Source organism: Carcharodon carcharias, chromosome 11 (assembly GCF_017639515.1).
Source record: "Carcharodon carcharias isolate sCarCar2 chromosome 11, sCarCar2.pri, whole genome shotgun sequence".
NCBI lineage: Eukaryota > Metazoa > Chordata > Chondrichthyes > Lamniformes > Lamnidae > Carcharodon > Carcharodon carcharias.
Genome location: NC_054477.1, coordinates 98714173 through 98736870, shown reverse-complemented (window position 1 = coordinate 98736870; position 22698 = coordinate 98714173). Strand labels below are relative to the sequence as shown.

The following is a 22698-nucleotide window of genomic DNA, read 5'->3' as shown; positions in this document are numbered from 1 at the left end:
GAGAGGGCACAGATGTAAAGTGATTTGCAAAAGAAGCAAATGTGACATGAGAAAAAACTTCACACAATGAGCGATTCGAGTCTGGAATACACTGCCTGGAAGTGTGGTGGAGGCTGGTTCAATCGAGGCATTCAAGAGGGCATTAGATGATAATTTGAATAGAAGCAATGTTCAGGGGTATGGAGAAAAGGCAGAGCAATGGCACTAGGTCATAATGCTCATTTGGAGCGCCAGTATGGTCACAATGGGCCAAATGGCCTCCTTCTGTGCCGTTAAAATTCTGTGATTCTATCCACCCCTTATTGTGATGAACTATGTTAACCTCTCCTCCAATGAAATTTAATATAAGCTCGAAGGACAGAACTTCCGGCAGGATTTTCCACACCCGCCTGTCTCTGCGATCTCCCGGTCCCGCTGCAAGTCAATGAATTTTTGGCTGGGGTGCCACCTCGCCTGTGGCGGATCCCGCCCGCAAAGGGGCTGGAAAATCCCGGCCTTCGTCTTTCAATTAGGCATTTTATAGCTTTCTGAACTCAACACTGAGTTTAACAATTTCAGATTATATCACTGCTCCCATCTTTTCAGACAGCAACTGTTGGTAATGATTCCTCTATTCCCATTTAAATGTTCTCTTGTCTCATCTTTTATTTCATTACCTGGCCCATCACCTTCTCCTTTTGTCTTGCACCATCATCAATTTTGTCATTTAATCTCTTTCCCTCCACCCTATCATAGACCTTCCCTCATGTTCTTTCCTTCTCTCCAATCTCCCTCCTAGCCAATCTCACTTGCTCCGTTCATGCTTAAGACCTGTTACAAGTCTAACTTTTTCCAATTCTTGCGAAAGGTCATCAAACTTAAAGGTTAACTCTGTTTCTCTCCCCACAGATGCTGCCAGACCTGCTTCGTATGTCAAGCATTTCCGCTTTTATTTCAGATTTTCAGAATTTGCAACATTTTGCTTTTGTAAATAATTTTGTATCTGCAGTATTGTATATGTAATTTTTTTTTTGAACTTTGAATGTGTATTGAATTGTTGTGCAAAATGGTTCCAATTATGTTCTTTTATTTCTCTTGCTGTTTTTCAGTGTTGAAGAAAGCTTTAAAACTTTATTTTGGGCTATATTTGGATTATCAGAAGTCAAGTCTGTGGTCATCAATTATAGTCACAAATTTATTGAGAACATTGGCTACGTTTTATATGGCGTATACCATGTGACAATGGTCATTGTCCTCTTAAATATGCTGATTGCGATGATTAATAGCTCTTTTCAAGAGATTGAGGTGAAGTTCTAGTTTTTTTTTAATTGCTTTAAGTTTTATAATATAAACAGGTCATTGTTTGATGCTACTGTGAAAAATCAAAAGATAATAGTTCTGAAATTAAGATTTAAAATGGAAATTTACTACTAGCTCATCAACCAAAAACAGCTTTAAAGGATTACCACTGGCACGGGCATGATGTTACAGAATGTAGTGTACATCTGTAGTGTAAATGTTATGATTGAAATGCTTAATGTAATGTAATCAATATGTTTTACTTAGTGGTATTAGGCCATTTATTTTAACGCACTTAATGTGTTATCACCCCTTCAAAATTTGCCTTACTTAAATTTAAAATCTTGGCTTGCGACTTTGCCTTCTCCCTCTCAAGTCAAATATCAAATCCAATTGTATTACAGTCACTCCTTGCAAAGTGAGCCCTCGCCATTAGTCTGTTAACTAATTCTGGTTCACTAATTATCACTAATTCTAGAATGACCTGATCGCTTGTCAGTCCTGAAGCAGATTGTTCTAGAAAGCAGTCCTGAAATATTTCTTCGTGTTCACTGCCTTCTTACTTGAGCTGTTCAATCCTGACCCAGTCTATGTGAAAACTAAACCTCCCATTTTAACCAATTGTTTTTGTTGCATGCTTCTCTGATCTCTGTATTAACACATCCCCTCAATACATCACTATTGTCAGGTATACAACTTTAAGCAGACCCTTACACCCTTGCTGCTCTTTAATGCTGGCAATTTAGTTCCCTTTACCTGATCACCCTACATTGTGCCTTTTATTTATGTTGCTACCACTCCTCCTTTCAAAATGTGTCTTTACTAAAGGTCATATAGCCCAGAATATTTAGCTTCCAATCATGGTCAGGGTGTAGCCAGGATTCTCTAAGGCTACTACATCGTATCCTTAAAGCTGAATTTGTGCTTCTAGCTAACTTCCTTTATTTCTTACACTACATGCATTTGTTTACAGAACTCTTTTCGGGGTATCTGTCCCTGACCTGTTTATATATCCCATTGGTCTTATTTTCTATCATTTCTTGGTTTACTGTGTGGATTTCTGCACCCACTCCCCAACCCCCACTCCCCAACGCGTTTAAATCTTTCCATGCTGGTCTATTTACCCTTTCTGCAAAGGCACAGATGTATCTCTGGTTTACATGAAGACTATCTTGTTTGTACAGCTTTTCCAGACTTTAGAAGTGATCCCAGTTTCCCAGGAATTTGAAAATTTCCCTTCTACCCCATTGCTCTAGCCATATGTTGACAATCCTAATCTTCCTTTCCCCATACGGTAATCCAGACATTACTACCTTGGAGATTTTGTTTCTTAATCTAGAATTTAACTCTTTGAGACCCCCTTCAGAACCTCAGACCTATTCTTATCAGTGCCATTGGCTCCCACATGAAAGATGACCTACTGTCACTACTCTGACGTCTGCTCAGGACTTTGTGCATTTGCTCCATGGTGACATGAACTTTGGCATCTAGGAAGCAACATATCATGCAAGACTCTGGATCTCATCTACAAAGAAACTATATACTCCTCTGATTTTAGAATTCCCCACAATTACTGCTCACATATTCTTACTAACTGTGCCGTTTTCTCCAAAGATGGCCGCTTGCCTTTCAATGCTCATGGTTACCCTCTTCTGTATCTACTCTTTCATCCATTTCACTGGTACCTAGCAAACATGCCTACTAAACAAATCCAGCAGCACAGATAACCTCCTGCCTACTCTCACCTGCATCTTCCCATCTGTCAAGTCACTCAGCAATTTCTCCATTCTGAGCAACCTAGGGGATGATCACCTTCTGGAATGTCTGCTCCAGAATACTTTCTTCTTCATGAATGCTGCAGAGTCTGTCCGGTTGACTCTCAAGGTCTGTCCTTATATACTCCATACATATATCCTGCCCCTGCATGGCATGTGAGTTCAGGCAGGTTCACATCATATAGGGAGCACACATCATTCTGATCCTTCCACATTCTATTTACTCACTCCCACTTACTAGTTTTACTTAAGTCTTTTTTTCACTCTTTGAAACTAATGTGTGCTGAAAGGTGTACGTTAAGAGTTCAGATGAACAATTTCTTTTAAGAAATTAACTTCGTTCTTTATTGACAGTCGTAGGCTGCTTTGTTTCTTGTAGATGGAAGTATGGTGAGTGTGGAGCAATGGATAAACAATTCAACAATGCATTATTGGGGCTTGTACTATGAAAAAGAAAGCAGCAGATTCACATTCTTCTAAATAATAATGCTGTATGCCAATATCCAGTCTATAATTCACTGGATCCTAATCAACAAATTTCAGCATTAGGGAAATTTCCAGCATCAATCATGGAGATACCATGAATGGATGCTAGTGGTAAAATGATGAAAAATCATCAGAAATTTTCAGAAGCATGGGGAAGCCCAGAGCAATGGGGTGTAAGCTTAATGCTGGAGCTTGGCCATTCAGGTGTAATGACAGAAAGCAATTCCTCACACAGAGGATAGTGGAAAGCATAAGGACCTAAGAATGTAAGAAATAGGAGCAGGAGCAGACTACATGACCCATCAAGCATGCTTGGCCATTCAATATGTTCTGGGCTGATCTTGGACTTCAGCTTTATTTTTTCAGGCAGTCCCCATGTCCTCTGATTCCTTGGGAGACCAAAAATCTGTCCATCCCAGCCTTAAATGTATTCAACAATGGAGCATCTGCAACCTTCTAGGGTCTAAAGATTCACAACCCTTTGAGTGAAGACATTTCTCATCATCTCAGTCCTGAATGATTGGCCCCTTATCCTGAGACTGCCCCTGTGTTTTAGGTTCCCTGACCAATGGAAACAATCTCTCAGTATCCAACCTATCAAACCCCTTCAGAATTTTGTAGGTTTCAATGAGATCGCCTCTCATTTTTCTAATCTCAGAGAATATAAGCCCAATTTACTTAACCTCTCATCATAGGACAATCCCCTCATCCCAGGGACCAATTTAGTGACCCTTTCTTGTACTGAATCCAATGCAAGTAAACCCTTTCTTAAATGTGGAGGCCAAAACTGTACACAATCCTACAGATGTGGTCTCACCAAAAATTTCTACAGCTGTAGCAAGAGTTCTTTATTCTTGCACACCAATCCCGTTGCAATAAAGACTAACATGCCATTTGCTTGTTGCACCTGCATGCTAACTTTCTGCGTTCCTTGTACCAGGACCCCCAAGTCTCTACTTACAATTTCTCACCTTTTTAAAAACTGTTCTGCTTTTTTATTCTTACAATCGAAGGGAATAACTTCACATTTCCCTACATTATACTCCATCTTCCATCTTGTTACTCACTTACTTAACTTAGCTATATCTCTCTGCAACCTCTCTGTATTCTTCCCACAGCTTACCTTCCAATATTCCAGTGAAGCCCAATGCAAACTGGAGGAACAGCACTTCATCTTCCGATTAGGCACTTTACAGCCTTCTGGGCTTAACATTGACTTCAACAACTTCAGGATGCGAACTCTCTCCTCCAGCTTCACCCCTTTTTTAATCCTATTTTTAATTTTTATTTTATTTATTTATTATTTATTTATTTATTGTTAATTTATTGATTTTTAAAATCTATTTATTTATCTTTTTTATCCATTTTCAGAGCCATCTGTCACTTTTTTCTATGTTGTGCTTTCATAGAGCACTGACCATTGTTCTGCTATTAACACATTCTGCTATCTTACCTTTATGCCACTCTCAGCACTTTCTCTAGCCTTTATCATTACCATTAACACTCCTTTTGTCTTCTGTCCATGACATCTTTGTCAATCTCTCCTTAGCTTCCGCCTATCCCGACCTTCCATTTTGCTCTGCCTGCTCCACCCCATCTTAAACAGAATACAATCCACCACATTTCTATTTCTGTTTAGCTCTGAAGAAGGGTCATATGGACTCAAAACGTTAACTCTCTTTTGCTCCCCACAAATGATGCCTGACCTGCTGAGCTTTTCCAGAATTTTCTGTTTTTATTTCAGACTTCCAGCATGCACAGTATTTTGCTTTTATCTTTCCATCTAGTTTGGTATCGTCAGCAAGCCTAGATACATTATCCTCTTCATCTAAGTCTTTAATATAGAATGCAGATAGCTGAGGCCCCAGCACTGATCCTTGTGGCATTGCCAACTTGAAACAGCCCCATTTAAGCCCACTCTCTGTTTTCTATCCATTAACCAATCCTCCATCCATGCTAATAAATTACCCTTAACTCCATAAACCATTATCTTGCCTCTTAGCGTTTGGTGCAGCACCTTATTGAATGCCTTTTGGAAATCCAAGTATACTACATCTACTAGTTCCCCTTTAATGACCCTACTCATTAAATCCTTTAAAAACATTAACAATTTTGTCAAACAGGATTTCCCTTTAGAAAAACCATGCTGACTTGTTCTAATCGTATTATATTTTTCTAAGTGTGTTGTGTTATGACACAGCTGTTAATAAAGGCTGAGTTGTTTAAATCCAAGAAGGAAACCTGAACAACTGTCATAACCTATATTTTCAATTGGTGCATTTGAGATGCAGCTCTGAATTCAGGAATAAGACCACCGAGCCGCGAAAGGTTTTTTATATAAAACTAAATTAAAGATTTATTAATTTAACAAAAAATTCAACATATACACATTTCTACAGATTACTACCATAATAACTTTTAAACAAATCCCCAAATTAATCATTCCCAGGTAAATCTTCACCAAGGCAACAGTGACCTATAGACTTTAAACAGACACCAGGCAAAGCATATTTGATCTTACAAATTCAAAAATGAGGTTCCTTTCAATTTGTTTCCTTTGCAGAGATAGTTGTGGGCTTACAGGCTGATTAAATCTTAAATGCCTCTGACACAAACTCCTTTCTGTTTATACCTAGCTTCCTCTTTGAATATAAATTTTCCATTGTATTACCAGGTTTTTTAAATTTTACCTCTTCTAACAATAAACCCTTTCATTCCACCAATTTTATTAATAATATAAACACATTGTTTGGCATCTCCCAGCTAAGGGAAATATTTTACCCATTCTTTTGAATGGTTTATTCAACAAATCCAAATTTAGTCGAAGGGTCATGAGGACTCGAAACGTCAACTCTTTTCTTCTCCGCCGATGCTGCCAGACCTGCTGAGTTTTTCCAGGTAATTCTGTTTTTGTTCCAAATTTACACTTTACCTTCTCCTCCTTACATTTATCTAATTAACACCTCAAAACTACTACATATCAAGGCACCCAGACTAGCTGGCTTTAAGCCCAATTAATCCACACAGACACACACAAAGGGGAGAATTTTCTCCCCATTGGGCGGGCCAGTGAGGAGCGGGTGCAGAGCCAATCACCACCCGCGATTGACTGCGCACCACCATTTTACGTGGGGCAGCTGATTAAGGCCCGCCCAGCGTGATGCACACCCCGAAGTGCTCAGCGCTACCTGTGCGGGTGGGGGGAGGAGGGAGAGTTGTGGCCTGCGCTCTTTCTCGCATGCCTCAGGGAGATTAATTTAGTAATAAAACATTGGAAAAAATAAAAAATAAAATTACTGAGACATGCCCCTTCATGTGACGTTGTCACATGAGCTGGGACATATTTATAAATTTTCATAAGACATTTAATTAATAAACACTTCATGAAACCTCATACCACCCATGGATGAGATTTCATGAAAACGTGAAGGCCGCCTGGGCTCTTTGCCTGCCTGCCAACCTTAAGGTTAGATGGGCAGCCCTGGCAATCACTTTAATTAGTTAATTAATGGCCTTAACAGGCCTTTGACAGTTGGGCGGGTGTGTAGCCGACTCTGGTGCATGCCTGCCGAACTGAAGGTCGGAATGATGCACAGGACATCAGGACGCACGCCCGATGTCACCGCATGTCATTTTATGCGTCAGCGTGCGGGGTGCTGCACACCAAACGGAAAGTTCTGGCCATAGACACGGACCCTACTACATCTCCAATTTAAAAATAACATCCAATAACATTATAAACATTAATACCTCTTCATGACAATTGTTAAGAGTGCCTTAATAATAAATTCCAGCATTTTTCCAATAACTGATCTTAGGCTAACCTGCCTGTAGTTCATGGCTTTCTCTCTCCCTTCTTTCTTGAAAAGTGGTGAAACATTTGCCAAATTCCAATCCAGTAGGACCATTCCAGAATCTAAGGAAGTTTGGAAAATCATAGCCAGTCCATCAAGTATCTCTGCAGCTACCTCTTTTGGAACCCTAGGGTGTAGGCCATCAGGTCCCTTAAGTTTCTCCAATACAGACGGCATACTTTACTGGACTGCCAATTATGTTAACTTTGCCTGTGATGATGAGCGGGCGTTCTAGTTTGTGACTCCAGCTGAATTTCCACAGGTGCAGGACACCATTGACCACACATATGTGGCAGTTGAGGTATCCACAAATCACCTAGGAATGTTTGTCAAATACAAGGGCTTCCACTCCACCAATGCACAGCTAATGTGCATCTTCAAAACAAGTCTTTATGCAGGTGTGCACAAGATTCCTAGGGAGCTGTTGATGAGCTGATTACACCTGTCAGAAACCTGAGGACTGAAATTCAAGAACGCTACAATCAATGCCTTGTGATCACGAGATGTATCATCAAACAAGTTGGCAGCCTGCTGAGAATTCATATCGGGTGCCTGGACAGATTTGGGCATACTCTTCACTAGACATCAGCCTCTAAAATGGTTGGAGTGTGTTCCATTCTGCATAGCATTGCCCAGTAGTGATATTTGAACCAGCAGGAGGACCAAGGCACTGAACACAAAGCCTCTTTGAGCAATTCAGTGGAGGAGATGGAGGAGGAAGAGGAAGACAAGGAAATGGAAGGTAATGAGAGGAATGGGCCACCTGAACATATATTGCTGCCTGTGTTGCCCTCATTATTGCGAGCTTCACTCAGATTTCATCCAGTGCCACTAATACAAACAGTCCTGCAAACAACCAAGCAACCCTCATTGGTCGCTATCCATTCAAGCCTTTGCCTTCATCATTAAAACAACTGAATAGGCCACATGCCAATCAGCAACAAAGGGTGGTTAAGAAGGGAAAGTGGTGCAAAATAACAATAATCATATTAACACACGATGTTTAACAGTATGAAATGTGTAAGGCACCCACGTACATATCATTACACAATGGCAAATTTTTAATCTTCCTTATTCTGATCATTTCTGCATAGTGTAACATCTGTGATATCGGCAGAGGTAGAGGCCGGGGACCCGTATCCCTGCACTCACCGTCCAGATGCTCTTGGCTGCATCTTCTGGGTTTTGAGACATTTTAGGCTCCCACCAAACACTTCTCCAGCTGTACCTGTGCAGGGGCAAACCCAGCCCTCAGCCAATGAGGAAGCATATCTGGTACTGACTGAGGAGGGGCGGCAACAGGTGAGACACAGAAGTGTTTTCAGCAGTATTTTCTTTCCCCCGGTTCCTATTGACTTCAGTTTTATTTGGGTTCCTTGATGCCACAGTTGGTCAGATGCTGCCTTGATGTCAAGAACAGTCACACTCGCCTCACCTCTTGAATTGTTTTGTCTATGTTTGATCATAAGGTCATAAAAATATAGGAGCAGGAGTAGGCTATTCGGCCCATTGAACCTGTTCCAACATTCAAGAAGATCATGGCTGATTTGATTGTGGTCTTAGCTCCACTTTCCCGCCTGGTCCTCATAACACTTGACTCTCTTTTTGATGAAAAACCTGTCTAACCTGGCCTTGAACATTTTTAATGACCCAGCCTCCACTGCTCTCTGTGGAAGAGAATTCCAAAGATGAATGAACCTCTGAGAGAAGAAATTCCTCCTCATCTCTGTCTTGCTCTGATCCCTGCAGCTACAACAACCTGAAAATGACCCATATATCTAGGCAGAATTTTCCCTGAATTGCACTATGTTTAGTGGCAGGGGTGAAAAAAGACATTTTTCCCGCTGACCATAATGGTGGATTTTTGTGCCATTCCCGATGCATCCCACCACATTAATAATACATGCATGGGAAACATGCTGAATCACTGGCGGGTGGGCTCGGATTTGTCCACCATGTCATGACCTCAGTGCGTGCTTGCTGTGTGTGTCATATTTAAAGCTTACCAGAGCGCAGCCTACTTCATGCCTACGGACCAGGACTGTTCCAGGTGACAGATTGCCCCAAAAGCAAAGAAGGCCTGTTGGATGTAATGGAAGCCTGCCGCAAATTCCTCTACCCCCGCCCTGAGCAAAGACTAGCCACCAGGCTCACCAATCCAACATGGGAGGCAGTGGCGGTGAAGGTGAGCGCTAACGCCCTCCAAAACAGGACACCCACCCTGGGCTGCAAGAGGATGAATGATCTCTGTTCCTCCAGGTTAAGTTATTCTTCTTATCACTCTCAACTTACACACTCCCAAACCCATCACACATCCAAAGGGTCCGCACTCACTGCCAGGTCAAGGAATATTTTCACGCACTCTCTCACAAACGCCATTATCTTCACTGCCCATCATGTCCTCACCATTCACACTCCATGCATGCCAGACATCCTTCTCATCAGGCCTGGCTGACACCTCACTTATGCACTCCCTCTCTCTCCATCTGTCTCCATGCAGGATAAGCCCACAAAAAGAGGGAGACATCCCAGGTGTGCCAGAGCTGAAGGTCCTCATGGCCTTTGAAAACGGAGCCATCCAGCTGGCTGGTGAGGATCTAGACGGTTCCTGCACAGTAAGGTCAGCAGCGTTCAACCAAGTAAGGATCCAGCAGTGCAACATTCATCAGACAACCACACTGTGAGTGATGTGTCCTGTTTCACAGCCCTTTGCCATGAATAATTATCTCTCTTTTTTCTTGCAGACACATCTGGGAAGCAGCTCAAGGTGACCACAAGCCAGGTCCTCGATTCCAGCCCCAAGGACACCTCAGAAGAGGAATCCACAGCCACCAACATTGAGGACCCGTCACAGCGTCACCCACACCCTCCACCAGTGCAGTGACACACACTTCAGTGGGACCTAGTTCTAGATTAGCCTCGGGGTTACAATCTGGTGTGCACATCACACTGTCCGAACCACAGCAAGCAGAGGCATGGGAATCCAAGGTTGCCAGCACTTGGAGGACAGATGGAGGCCAGGCATCTGCTGAATCCCAGTCAGGTGATGAGCCTCTGGACTCAGTTCTACCTCGGTTGCTGGAGCTACAAAGGCAAGCTCGGGAACATCAGGAAGAGATGTCCACTACACTCCTCAGATTGCAAGGCACGATGGAGGAGTCCGTCTGCTTTCAGTCTGAGGTGATAGCACCAGCATGCCAATGCACTGAGGTCAACACTGGTAGGATGGCCGCCATGGAGACCTTGGTCCTGGACATTGGTCCTGCATTGCTGCAGGCACTCGCTGCCATCCAATAGTGTCAATGCAAGGGAGGTGCGGCATTTCAAATTCATTCCAGCTGCCCTTTCTTCACAAAGAGTCAGGTAGGGGCCCTTGGGCACCCATAGGAAGGAGGATCAGCAGGTGCACGCCCTGGGGCCATCCATCTAGGTAACTCTGGGAGTGTCTGGCCCATCTGAATCCCCTCTTCCTGTGACCTCCTCACCTGTAGCTCCACAGGCTGAGGAAGGAGCCACTGCCACACCGCAGTACACTGAAAGCAGTCCAGGTCCTGGATGAAAACCTGTTTCAACATTAAGTAATCCAGGCTCATTAACAGTTTACTACTGCGGTGCAATCTCTACCCTATGAGATCCACCTTAAACAGAGGCAGACAACACCATAAAGCCCTCAAGGATAGTGGAGGTCTAAGAGGGACTGAGGAAGGAAATGGCGTGGATGAAATTGGTATTGCTATGGGATGGATGGATACTACCCAAATGTCCAGGCCCAAACCCATCAACAGTTACGCGGCTTGGAGAGAGGTGGAATACCGGAAGTGGACCAAACTCCAATGCCAAGGAATCGGCATCGAGTATTACGGAAATGACTATGCCTCTAATTCCTGGACGAAAACCTGTTTCAACTTTAAACAATCCAGGCTCATAAACAGTTTGCTACTGTGGTGCTTCCAGGTCTCAGCCCTGTAGAGGACGCCCACCCAAAATCATCACAGACAGGGCATAGCAGTCACCAGGCTGCCTCCACCTCCACTGTGGATGTCGGGGAGCACCAAGACATAGTGGCAGGGTCAGGAAGGTTAAGAAGATGTAGTTGTGCCATGTGGACAGAGGTGTTAATCACTTGTACATAATGTTCAGTAATGTAAATAAACTCCCAAGATCGTCTACTTGTCTAAGGCTGATGAGCAGTGTTTGTGTCACTCAGATGTGAAACCTTGGTTCCTGCACACGATGAAAGCAAGTGTCTCAGTCCAGGGCCTCTTCCCTGTGAAGTGTGTAACCTTCATAGCAAAGTGATTGTCCAGTTTCACAGTCACTCAACACATCAGCAATGCCTGCACCTCGTTGTGGCTTGTCGTTGCTGCCAGAATGTTGTGGAGTCTGGCAGGCAGGAGTCAGAGTTCCATGATTTTTTTTGTGTGCTTTCAGCCCCTTTTAGGTGGGGCTGGCCCCATCTCTTCAGCATATGTGTCCAGCGACAATGTGGTCCTGAGGGGATCAAGTGATGAAGGATGCCAAAGTATCAGGTGCTGTTGAAGTATCCCGCTGCATCTCCATGGTATGACCCTGTTCAGAGGGCAAGCGAGCTGCCCTCAGCCAGATCAGTGTCAGACCTTCACAGATGCAATGTGAGGATGTCAGGAGAGTCCTCACTGCAGGTCTCCATCACCCTCCACGAAGCTTGCAGCTATTAGGGCCTCACAAACACACCTGCCTCATCTGGCCAGGGCGATGCCCTTATTGCCAGCATCCTCGCCTTCCAGGACCTCATCACCCTCGTCTCCTTTGACATCCTCCTCATCAGAGGAGGCGTGTAGCTCTTCCATCTACTACTCAGCCAGATCCTCCCCCCGTGCAGCCCCAGGTTGTGTAGCGCACAGCAAACCACGATGATACGTGACTCCCACTAGGGGCTGCACCAGAGTGCTCCAGCAAGTCTGTTGAGGCACGGAAACCTCATTTTCAAGATGCCAATCATTAGCTCCACCAAATTCTGGGTCGCGGCATGAGCCTCATTATAGCATCACTCTGCTGCAGTCTGAGGCTGCTGCACAGATGTCATCAGCTATGTCATCTGTGAGTAGCCCTTGTCCCTGAGGAGCCAACCCTGCAGTTGCTATGGACCCTGGAAAATGTCAGAGATCTGAGACCTGCTGAGGACGTAGGAGCCATGGACACTTCTGGGGTATCGTGCACAGTCCTGCATAATGCATTTATTATGGTCGCAGACCAGCTGAACATTCAACAAGTGGAAGCCCTTCCAGTTGACGTACTGGACTTCTTGTTGCCATGGAGATCTAAGCACCACATGAGTGCAGTCATTGGCACCCTGCACCTGTGGAAAACCAAAGATCTCCGCAAATCCCAGTGGTCTTGCTTCCTGGCTCGCCTGATCCCGGTGAAAATGCTCAAGGTTCTGTGCCTTCGTGAAGATGGTGTCTCTGACTTCTTAGATGCACTTGCGGGTGGAGGCTTGTGAGATCCTGGACAGGTCACCTGTGGAGCCCTGGAAGAAGCCATTGGCATAAAAATTGAGTGCTGTGGTCATTTTCACAGCCACTAGCAGTGGATACCTTATACTTCTCTGTGGCACCAAATCCTGCAGAAGGTGAGTCATGCACAGCCTTTGGCTGCACTGGTTCTCGCTCACCTGCAGGAATGGTGTCTATAGACCCTGGGTTTAGTGAAGCGCCTATAGGTGACGGCTTGCTGTGGATCTTTAACTGTGTTGGGAGGAGGCCCTGCTGCCCCTTCACCTTGCTAGTGCTGCTCCTCCCTTTGCTGAGCCAGGGGCCTCCATCACAACATTCTCCTTCTTCTCTGATACTTAAGCATACAGCTAGATCACGAGGCTCCATGATCTTGATGTTCTCCTCCTGCAGTATCAAAGAGAGAAACTTGAGAGTTAGCATATGTCCCCTAAGGACCTCTCTTGGTTAAGTCTCCAGCTCCAGCTGCATCTCAAGTCCCCTTCACACATTCCGGAGTGCCACCACTTGGATGGCCAGTGTTTAGTGCGTTTCATGGCTGTCCGAAACCCCACCCACCTCTACCTCACTCCACTTGACCAATTGGTGGCAGCTTTAGCCATTCAACGATATGCTGTGCTCTCAGCTCAGGCACATGCATTATCCTAATCTGCACTGCAAGGCTGCGCTGTTAGCTTGGACCATGAGGTTTACGGGATCGAACCTGAATAAGTACATTGCAAAGGACCCTGAGCACTTCCATCAGTGATTGCTCCATGCCTACCTTTTGCTAGGGGATTCTATAACTTTCCCACTAATCCAATTGTTCTCCAGTCCCCTAAAACTCATATTAATTTGCAATCTATACCTGAGGGGTGAAAAGTTCTGGAGCATTTGGTGGCACTTTCATGCTTTTGTATTGCTTGAGTGGGCCAACTACAAGCATGTCAATGGAGCTGCTGATAAATGGTCTCAGCTGCAGAAGAATGCTCACTTTTGGCAAGCTTTTCCAAGTGCATGGCCACTTCCCTTGCCCTCACCCATCCCTGGCATGTGCTGCCTTGCCCTGCCCCTGCCCTGGCCCCACCCGCACTGGAGCCCCTGCCCTCATACCACACTGAAAGCCAGCTGGGAAAAAGTGACTTGCCTGTGCCCACCGCACCCCCCTGCCCAGCAAATGCACAGCTCCTCTTCCTTGATGTGCTACAGCAACCCTTGCGAGTGCTATGCAAGACTGTGTGCACTCTCCTCAGAGTTTCCCTTGAACTTCAGCTTGCCAGATGCACGCCTTTTAAAGGCAGTCATAAATCGTGCCATTCTGAAATCATGCCAACTTGGGAATTAAATTTGATGTGGGGGCTGATCCCAGCATGTGGGCACAATAATGAGATGCAAATGCAGTAAAATTAAGTCCCCGGTGTTAGACGACAGGAAACACAGCCTGCAGGGGCAGGGGTTAATCACTTCCTGCATTTACATCACTGGGAAAAGTGACAGGGGCCATCTCACAATATTTTCCACTCATGCCACCAAACACACCTGCTGCAAATGGTAATGGAAAATTCTGTCTTCTCTGTTTCCTGTTAGTTAGCAAGTCCTCTATCCATGCTAATACATCACCCCCAAAACCATGTGCTCTTATCTTGTGCAGTAACCTTTTATGTGGCGTCTTATTGAATGCCTTTTGGAAATCCAAATACACTACATCTACTGGTTCCCCTTTATCCACCCTGCTTTTTACATTGTCAAAGAACTCTAATAAATTTATGAAACGCTATTTCCCTTTCACAAAACTATGTTGACTGCCTTATTGCACTATGATTTTCTACATGTCCTTTATAATGGATTTTAGTATTTTCCCAATGACAGAGGTTAGACTAACTGGCTTACAGTCCCCTGCTTTCTGTCTCCCTCCTTTCTTGAATAATGGTGTTACATTTGCAGTTTCCCAGTCCGCTGGGACCTTTCCAGAATCAAAGGAATTTTGAAAGATTACAACCAATGCATTCACTATCTCTGCAGTCACTCCCTTTAAGACCCTAGAATGTAGGCCATCAGATCCAGGCTTAAGTCCCATTAGTTTTCCTAGTACCTTTTCTTTAGTGATCGTGATTGGTTTTTTCCCTATTGTTCTTGAGATGCTGTTTATGTCTTCTACTGTGAAGACAGATACAAAATGCTTGTTCAAAGTCTCTACAGTTTCCTTGCTTCCCGTTATTAATTCCCCAGTTTCACCATTTAAGGGAACAACACTCGCTGTCGCTACTCTTTTCCTTTTTATATACTTGTGGAAACTTTTACTGTCTGGTTTTATATTTCTTATTAATTTTCTCTCTTAGTCCAACTTCTACCTCTTTATAATATTTTTTAGTCGTCCTTTGCTGGTTTCTAAACTTTTCCCAATCTTCTGGCCTAACGCTAATCTTTGCATCATTGTACATCTTTTCTTTTAATTTGAACTGCCTTAATTTCCTTAGTTGGCCATGGATGGTTTATCCTTCTCATAAAGTCTTTCTTTCACAATGGAATATATTTTTGTTGAGAGTTATGAAATATCTCCTTTAATTCTGCCACTGCTTCTCTACTCTCTTACCTTTCAATCTATTTCTAAGTAAACCAAATTTAGTCAACTCTGTTTTCATACCCTTGTCTTTGCCTTTACTTAGGTTTGAGGCACTAGTTTCAGACCCAGATTTCTCACCTTCAAACTGGAATGTGAAATTCTATCATGTTATGATCATTCTTACCAAAGGGATCCTTTACTATGAGGTCATTATAATAATTTGGACCAAGGCTTTAGTGAGGCCAGGAGCCGAGTGATCCTGGTGGAACCCAAACCATCGGTACGCACATAAACTTGCACAGCTCTCGTGAGGATCACCTGTAGGACATTAGGGAAGTACAGTCAATGACACCTTCCATCACTTTGCTGCTGACAAGAGCAGACTGGTGCTGTAATCTGCTAGATTGAACTTTTCCTGTTTTTTGTGGACAGGACATGACTGGACAATTTTCCACATTGTTAGTTTGTTGCCAGTATTGTTAGCTATACTAGAACAGCTTGGTGAGGGGCGTGGCTAGTTCTGGAGCGCAAGTCTTCAGTACTCTTGTTAGAATGCTGTCAGGGCCCATAGCCTTTGCTATATTCAGAGTCTACAGTTTTTTCTTGATATCACGTGGGATGAATTGAATTGGCTGAAAATGGCCACCTGTGATGCTGGGGACCTGAGGAGGAAGCAGACATGAATCATCCACTTGTCACTTCTGGCTGCAGATGACTGCAAATGTTTCAGGCATGTCCTTTGCACTGACATATTGGGCTCCTCATCATTGAGGATGGGGATGTTTTTAGATCCTCCTCCTCAGGTTAATTGTTTAATTAGGTCCCACCATTTACAACTGGATGTTTCAGGCCTGTAGAGCTTTGATCTGACCCATTCTTTGTGTGATCTCTTAGCTCTGCCTATTGCATGCTGCTGTCACTCTTTAACATGCATGTAGTCATTTGTTGTAGCTTCACCAGATTGGCACCATATTTATACATCTGCCCAGTGTTGTGCAACTGGAGCAAAGGAGGTGTTTTGTAATGAGAAAGTGAGGCGCTGCAGTGATCCCTGTGTTTTTTTGTGCTGAAGGATTTGATGGAGGGGAGGGAACTGTTGAGAGTGCTGAATCACTAGATGAAAAGGGCATTGTCAGTATTGGGAGAGATGGGAAGGTAAAAATCTTTACTCACTGCAGGTGCTCTTGTGAGGCTATTGAAGCTCATTCTACATTAAACCAGATTTTGGGGATGGTCTGTTGGCACTGACCCTGTCAGTCACCTTTGTCCAGGTCTGCTTCATCATGATCTTGAGGGCACTATTGTAGGTGCAGCAGACATTTGCCTTGTTTGTGTGCGAACTGCAGTTTTAGTGGTTTTCAACTAAGTTTTGCATATATGGTTGGAATAACAGGGAAGAGTCCACACCACTTGAGTGGCATTAATAATCTGTAAAAGTATAATAGCCACCTGCAGGCTGTAGTCAACCAATTATTGGAAGAGCATAAAATTCAGCTCGCAGTGTTAGTTCCTGGAAACTTCTAAGCACTATAGTTTTTTAATAATTGTGTTAGGTATAGTGCAAGAAAATAATATTTTGATGGGTCAAAATAACAATACAGTCCAGACTACTGTCTACAGTAATAGTGGATAAAATTTTAATAGATTTTTCTTTAAACTCCTCTGTGTGCTATCTTTAATGTAGGGCATTAAACCATTTTATTTTGATGTCACAATATGAAGTTCTATTAAGATCCATAAAATGATTTTTAAAATATAAAGTACCTGTAACAATACCAGAAAAATGATTTTTGGTTTGAAAAGCAGGATTAAAGTCAGCTCTAATAAGCTGGTAAATATACAAATTAAATATTCAAACATCATAACTTCGTGAGGGAAAGTGCTCCCAGATCTACATCCCCCAAGAAAATAAATACCACCCCTTAAGCACCCATGCCCCTTTTAGTATTTTCTACTTCTGCCATTGTGGCAAGCAACTCATTTGTGTATGTCAGGAGGCCTGGATTTTCACAATGATAAAGAGCATCATTGCAAAAATGGCTGAAGAGGTTGAAATCCTGAAGTCCAGCCCTAAACACAGCACCTACCATTTTCATGGGGGTGGCAGTGGGGCTGGGTCAGGATTTGCATATGTGTGTTTCACAGAGGCAGCTGCCCATATAAATCAGCAGCTGCTGTTCATGTCTGAGTTTCATTAACCAGGATGGAAAACCTGGTCAAAGCAGATATCAATTTTGCAGGGTCCTTTGGAGAGGTGGGGTACCCTTTTGGAAATATAGCATACCCCTTTGGATACGGTCTTGAGACACCTTTGAGGGATGTAAGTTGCCCTTTGGAAGAGATAAGGTGTCCTTCAGGATTGTTAAAAGCGCACATGAATGTATGGAAAAAGTGCATAAACTCATTGGAACTGTCAAGAGAGTTCTTAAAAGCAATTGTTAAAAGCAATTATCAAAAACAACTGTCAAAAATGTCAATATGAAATGTTAAAAGCAACTGCCAATAGCAATAGTCAAGTTGTCAAAGCATTGAAAACTCCTTCCCTTTAAATCTTTGAAAGAAATTCTGTGTGGGGGGGGTTAAAAATGCATTGTTTGCTATTTCACTCTGTCTGTTGACATAAGCCATTTACTGGATTAGTGCTGCATGGCTGATTTCACAACCTTCCATTATCACAGTAGGCACCTGCCATTTCAGTTTGATCAACAGCTCAAGTTGGTTATGAACTCTTTGAAGTGGGATAATGAATTCCAGTGTTTGCTTTTTTAAGGGATTAGGCACTTTAATTAAATGTTTGTTTTCATAAGGGATTATTTAATTGAAGAAATGTAAATATAGTGAATGTGTTTTTATGAATAAGACTTAGAACTTTATTTTATTTAATCTCAGCATGGATCCTGAGGTCTGCCCATGATGGATACTGAGTGAGTTGGCATGGAGAGTTTGGGGCAAAGGGTTTTGGGGACAGGGGTTGGCACTGAGTTGGCACTAAGTTAGTAAATGAGCTGTAAAGGGCCATGGTGGTGGGTAGAGGGGCATAGGTTGGCATGGAGGGTATGAGGAGCCATGGGAGGCAGGTAGAGGAGCATCGGTTGGCATGGGTTAGCATGGATGCGGCATGGGGAGTGTTTGAGGTGTGCGGGCTGTTTTTCATTTTATTGCTTTTTTTCAAATCTTGGACAAAGTGCCAGAACACCGAGGCAGTCCTTCTGCCCAGCTGGCCTCCACACCCAGCAGCCTCCACATTGTTTCAGGAGTCAACTGCCATGACTCCCATTTTCACCTACCTTCCCCGCCCCAGATTGAAAATCCGAAGTTCTGGGGCACTTTCTCTGGAATTGTCCTGACTCTACACTCCCAACTTGGCAGCGAAAATTTAGGCCTGACTCAGCTGCAACTTAAATTATTCCCTGCCCCAGCCCATTCAGCTTTCAGTGCAACCTTTGTCTCCATATATCATGAGACTATTATTTGAGTTGATTTTAACATTAGCAATTTTTTGTGGGGTTCTTTTCATTCTTTCATGGAATGTTTGCATCCTTGGCTAGGCCAGCATTTGTGTTGCTGATCCCTAATTGCCCTTGAAAAGGTGGTAGTGCACCGCTGCCTTGAACAACTGAGGTCCATATGATGTAGGTACACCCACCGTGCTGTTAGGAAGGCAGTTCCAGGATTTTGACTCAGTAACAGTGAGGGAATGGCGGTATAATTCTAAGTCAGGATGGTGTGTTGCTTGGAGGGGAGCTTGCAGGTGGTGGTGTTCCCATGCACCTGCTGCCTTTGTCCTTCTAGGTGGTAGAGGCCGTGGGTTTGGAAGGTGCTGTCAAAGGAGCCTTGGTGAGTTGCTGTTGTGAAGTTGTTGACCAATTTTTGCTTGTAGTTCAGGTTGGTATGTATCAAACATACTTTCTAGTAGGCGTCACTAGATAACAAACTGCTGAAGGAACTGACCAATATTCTTCTCCCTAATTCAGGAGTTTTGAGGCCGACTTTAGGACTCCCACTCTACCTCTCCTGAGAATAAGTTAACTTAGGGATATTATTTTTATTACCCCACAAAAAAGAACACAGCATGGTGCTTTGTGCCAACAAGAAATGTCTTTATGTCCCACAAAACAATTACCGGTACCAATGCAAATCAATACAGTGAAGTAGCAGGAGTAAAGTACAAGTGAACAACACAGTTCTCAGTGTTAATATATTTCCCTGCAACCATTTGGCTCTAAATCAGTGATTTCTATTGATTAGAAGGCAATAGCAACTAAATGTGACATTTTATATGGACAGAGACTGCAGAATCAAGACCTGTGAATAGAAATGGGATTTGCTGGTCTGAATTCCATCAATAAAAAGCACTACTGTTGTGTTTGTGTCTCGGAAACATCATAGAAAATATATGCATGCATTTGTATACCCTACAAATGTAGCAGTGTTCCCTAATTACCATATCCTTTCATCTACAAAATATTTGTAGGTAAACAGGACCTTGCATTGATTTTAAAAAGCTTTGCAGCACAATCGACTGAAGCTGATTACTTACTGCTTAATTATCACAGACATCTCTCACTTGATTTGTTTGTTTTTTTCAGTGAGTAATCGGCTGCCTTTTGCAGCAAAATGAGAAAAAGCCTTATTCACTGAAGTTTCACAGAGAGTAAGGCAGCCTATTCTGAAGAAAGATAGGAAGAAATCTGAGACCAAGAACACAAAGCAGATATTTTTCATTTAGACTTGGTTGGGATTGGAGTACAATTTTTTTACATATATAAAAGTAACATCAGTGAGTTTATAAAGGTTAGGTTAATTGTGCAGAACTAGTTGTTGCCATTAACTTAATCAATTTTATAATCTTTTACTTTGGTAGTGGGTTTACCCACTTTCCAGTTTTTTTGTTTGCAATGGCAGCAACCAATGTCAGCACATTCCATATATCACTGGCGTATGGAAATATGCACCTTGCTAAATTAATCATTTTAAAATTAGTATTGCATGTTTATTGAGAACAGCTTAGCAGATAATTACCAGGGATTACTATGAAAAATATATTTTTACTTGATATTTTTCCCTTTGCTTCCAATCCCAAAAGTACTACCTCCTCGGTAGGTATAATTCCATGGTCATTAACTTATCTTTGGGGAACTTATTTAAAGGCCTGTATCAATGTGTGGGTCTTGACATAGAGAGGTGTAACAGCTACAACTGAAGACTGTCTGCACAGATACAAATCCAGCAAGGCTGGGGGAAGCAAGAGCAGGAACACCATCTGATTCTCCCTTCCTAACTTTGGACACTGAAGCATCCTTTAGCACCCTTACTGCTATTCCATTTGAAATTAGTTAATTCAACACAGGTTAGAGTTATTTGGATAGATACTCAGCACAGGTCACAGCACAATAAACTGTTCAAAAATATCATGAGGTAGAAATTTGTCTTAGGCAGTTGTGCGAAACAGACTTTTTCAAATGTTATATGCTTCATCTGATAGGGCAGCACCTGTACCGGCCAGTCTCTGTGCTACTTCCCAAGGTAAATTTCTATGCGCTCACTTGTAAAGCTTGAACAGCTGATAACTGTTCTCTGAACTCCAAACTAAGAATAACACATTGAAATCAGTCCAATATCTATTATATAGTAAACATGGGTGTGTGGATTCAACGCAAAGATATCACGTTATTCGGCGACTTTGTAAGGGTCACACTACAAGACAGGGACACCCAAACGAAAAGTATAAAATCCACATTAGGAACTAAACAGTATGGAAAAAAAGTACCTGCCTCTCGTGTGGATATGATGGGCTGAATGGCCTCTTTCTGTGCTCTAACTATTCCAAGATACTATAATTCTCTCCTCCATCTTCATTTCTGGCCTTTCCGCTTCTTCTTTTCTCAAGCTCCCATCTCCCATGTGTCACCATCTCTATCACCTAATACCCTATATTCTCCGAAATGGGCCCACATGCTTTTGTGTTTTGTCCAATTTGGCTTTTTTTTCTGGGTTGCAGGCCATCCTATGTGTTTTCCAAAATGCCTTTATTGTGTTGTTCCTACCCCAACTAACTTCCTTCCTAGGCTCTTGCCCATTCTGCTTTTTCCCCCTCTCCTATATATGACCCCTTTTCTCTGAAGACTGTTGGCTATGTTGAAACTCGTAACTGAGCTGCTGGACAGCAGCATTCGCCCCAGGTACCTGGCCACAGACTGACCTTTTCTATTGTGTCAACTGTAGCTCAGTTGGTAGCATTCTTGCCTCTTAATTACAAGGTTCCAGGTTTGAATACCATTCCAGGACCTGAGCAAAGAAATCAGAGCTGATACATCAGTGCAGTACTGAGGGAGTGCTGAGCTGTCTTTTGGATAAGATGCTAAACCAGGGCCAAATCTGCTTTCTCCGTTGTATGTAAAAGATCCCATGGCACTATTTTGCAGGAGGGGAGTTGTCCCCAGTGTCCTGGTCAACCTTTATCCCTCAACATCACAAAAACAGATTATGTGATCATTATCACATTGCTCTTTGTGGGACCTTGCTGTTTGCAAATTGCAGTGTTTCCTACAGTAAAACAGTGACTACACTTCAGAACTACTTAATTAGCTGCAAAGTGTTTTGGGAATCTCGTAGTTTGAAAAGTGCAAAATAAATGCGAGTCTTTCTTTCTTGCTGACTATTCATGGATCCCCAATACAGTGTTCTATCTCTCACTCAGGGATGGAAAAATGTTTGATTATTTTTCTTTGACTTTAAGGCCAAATAAAATAGATTTATTTTTGCAGTAATAATCATGCCCGAGTTTTATCATCAGTACTTCAGAAATTCAGTAATTTCAGTCATTTGACCAACAAACATCATGGCTTCAAGGAACAAATGGCTTACATGTTATGAAGAGCTGACATCTTGAGCAAAAGGTCAAGAGAAGAAAGATAGAGATTAGACACACCACATCAGCAGAGATAGTAGAATGAAGATGATGTCAGAAATTTGATGCCAATAGAGGTGTTGTAGGATCACAAGTTGCAAAAAAACAGAGATAAGGAGAAGGCATCATAAATGAACACAAAGGTTAGAAGGACAGTAACAAAGATGCAGGAGGTCTAGTTGTGCAGTGGGTGGTGCACCTGCCTCTGAGCCAGAAGCTTTGGGCTCAAGTTCCACCCCCAGGACTTGATGGCCAAGGGAGGTGTGTTCATAACATGACCAAACAGGTGGAGTATTAACTTGCAAATCCTTCCAACATGCACCAATGGCAAGTGGTAAGAGTGGGAGAGCTTCATGGTCTG

General features: G+C 43.0%; 1 protein-coding gene across 1 annotated transcript in view; it reads left to right on the top strand.

The window, feature by feature from the left end:
* Positions 1-22698, top strand: part of LOC121283796 (short transient receptor potential channel 6-like) — a 230763-nt gene that overhangs the window by 172166 nt on the left and 35899 nt on the right. Inside the window, exon 8 of the mRNA XM_041198521.1 lies at positions 1089-1284. Coding sequence (XP_041054455.1) covers positions 1089-1284 — 196 coding nt within the window. The remainder of the gene's footprint in view (positions 1-1088; positions 1285-22698) is intronic.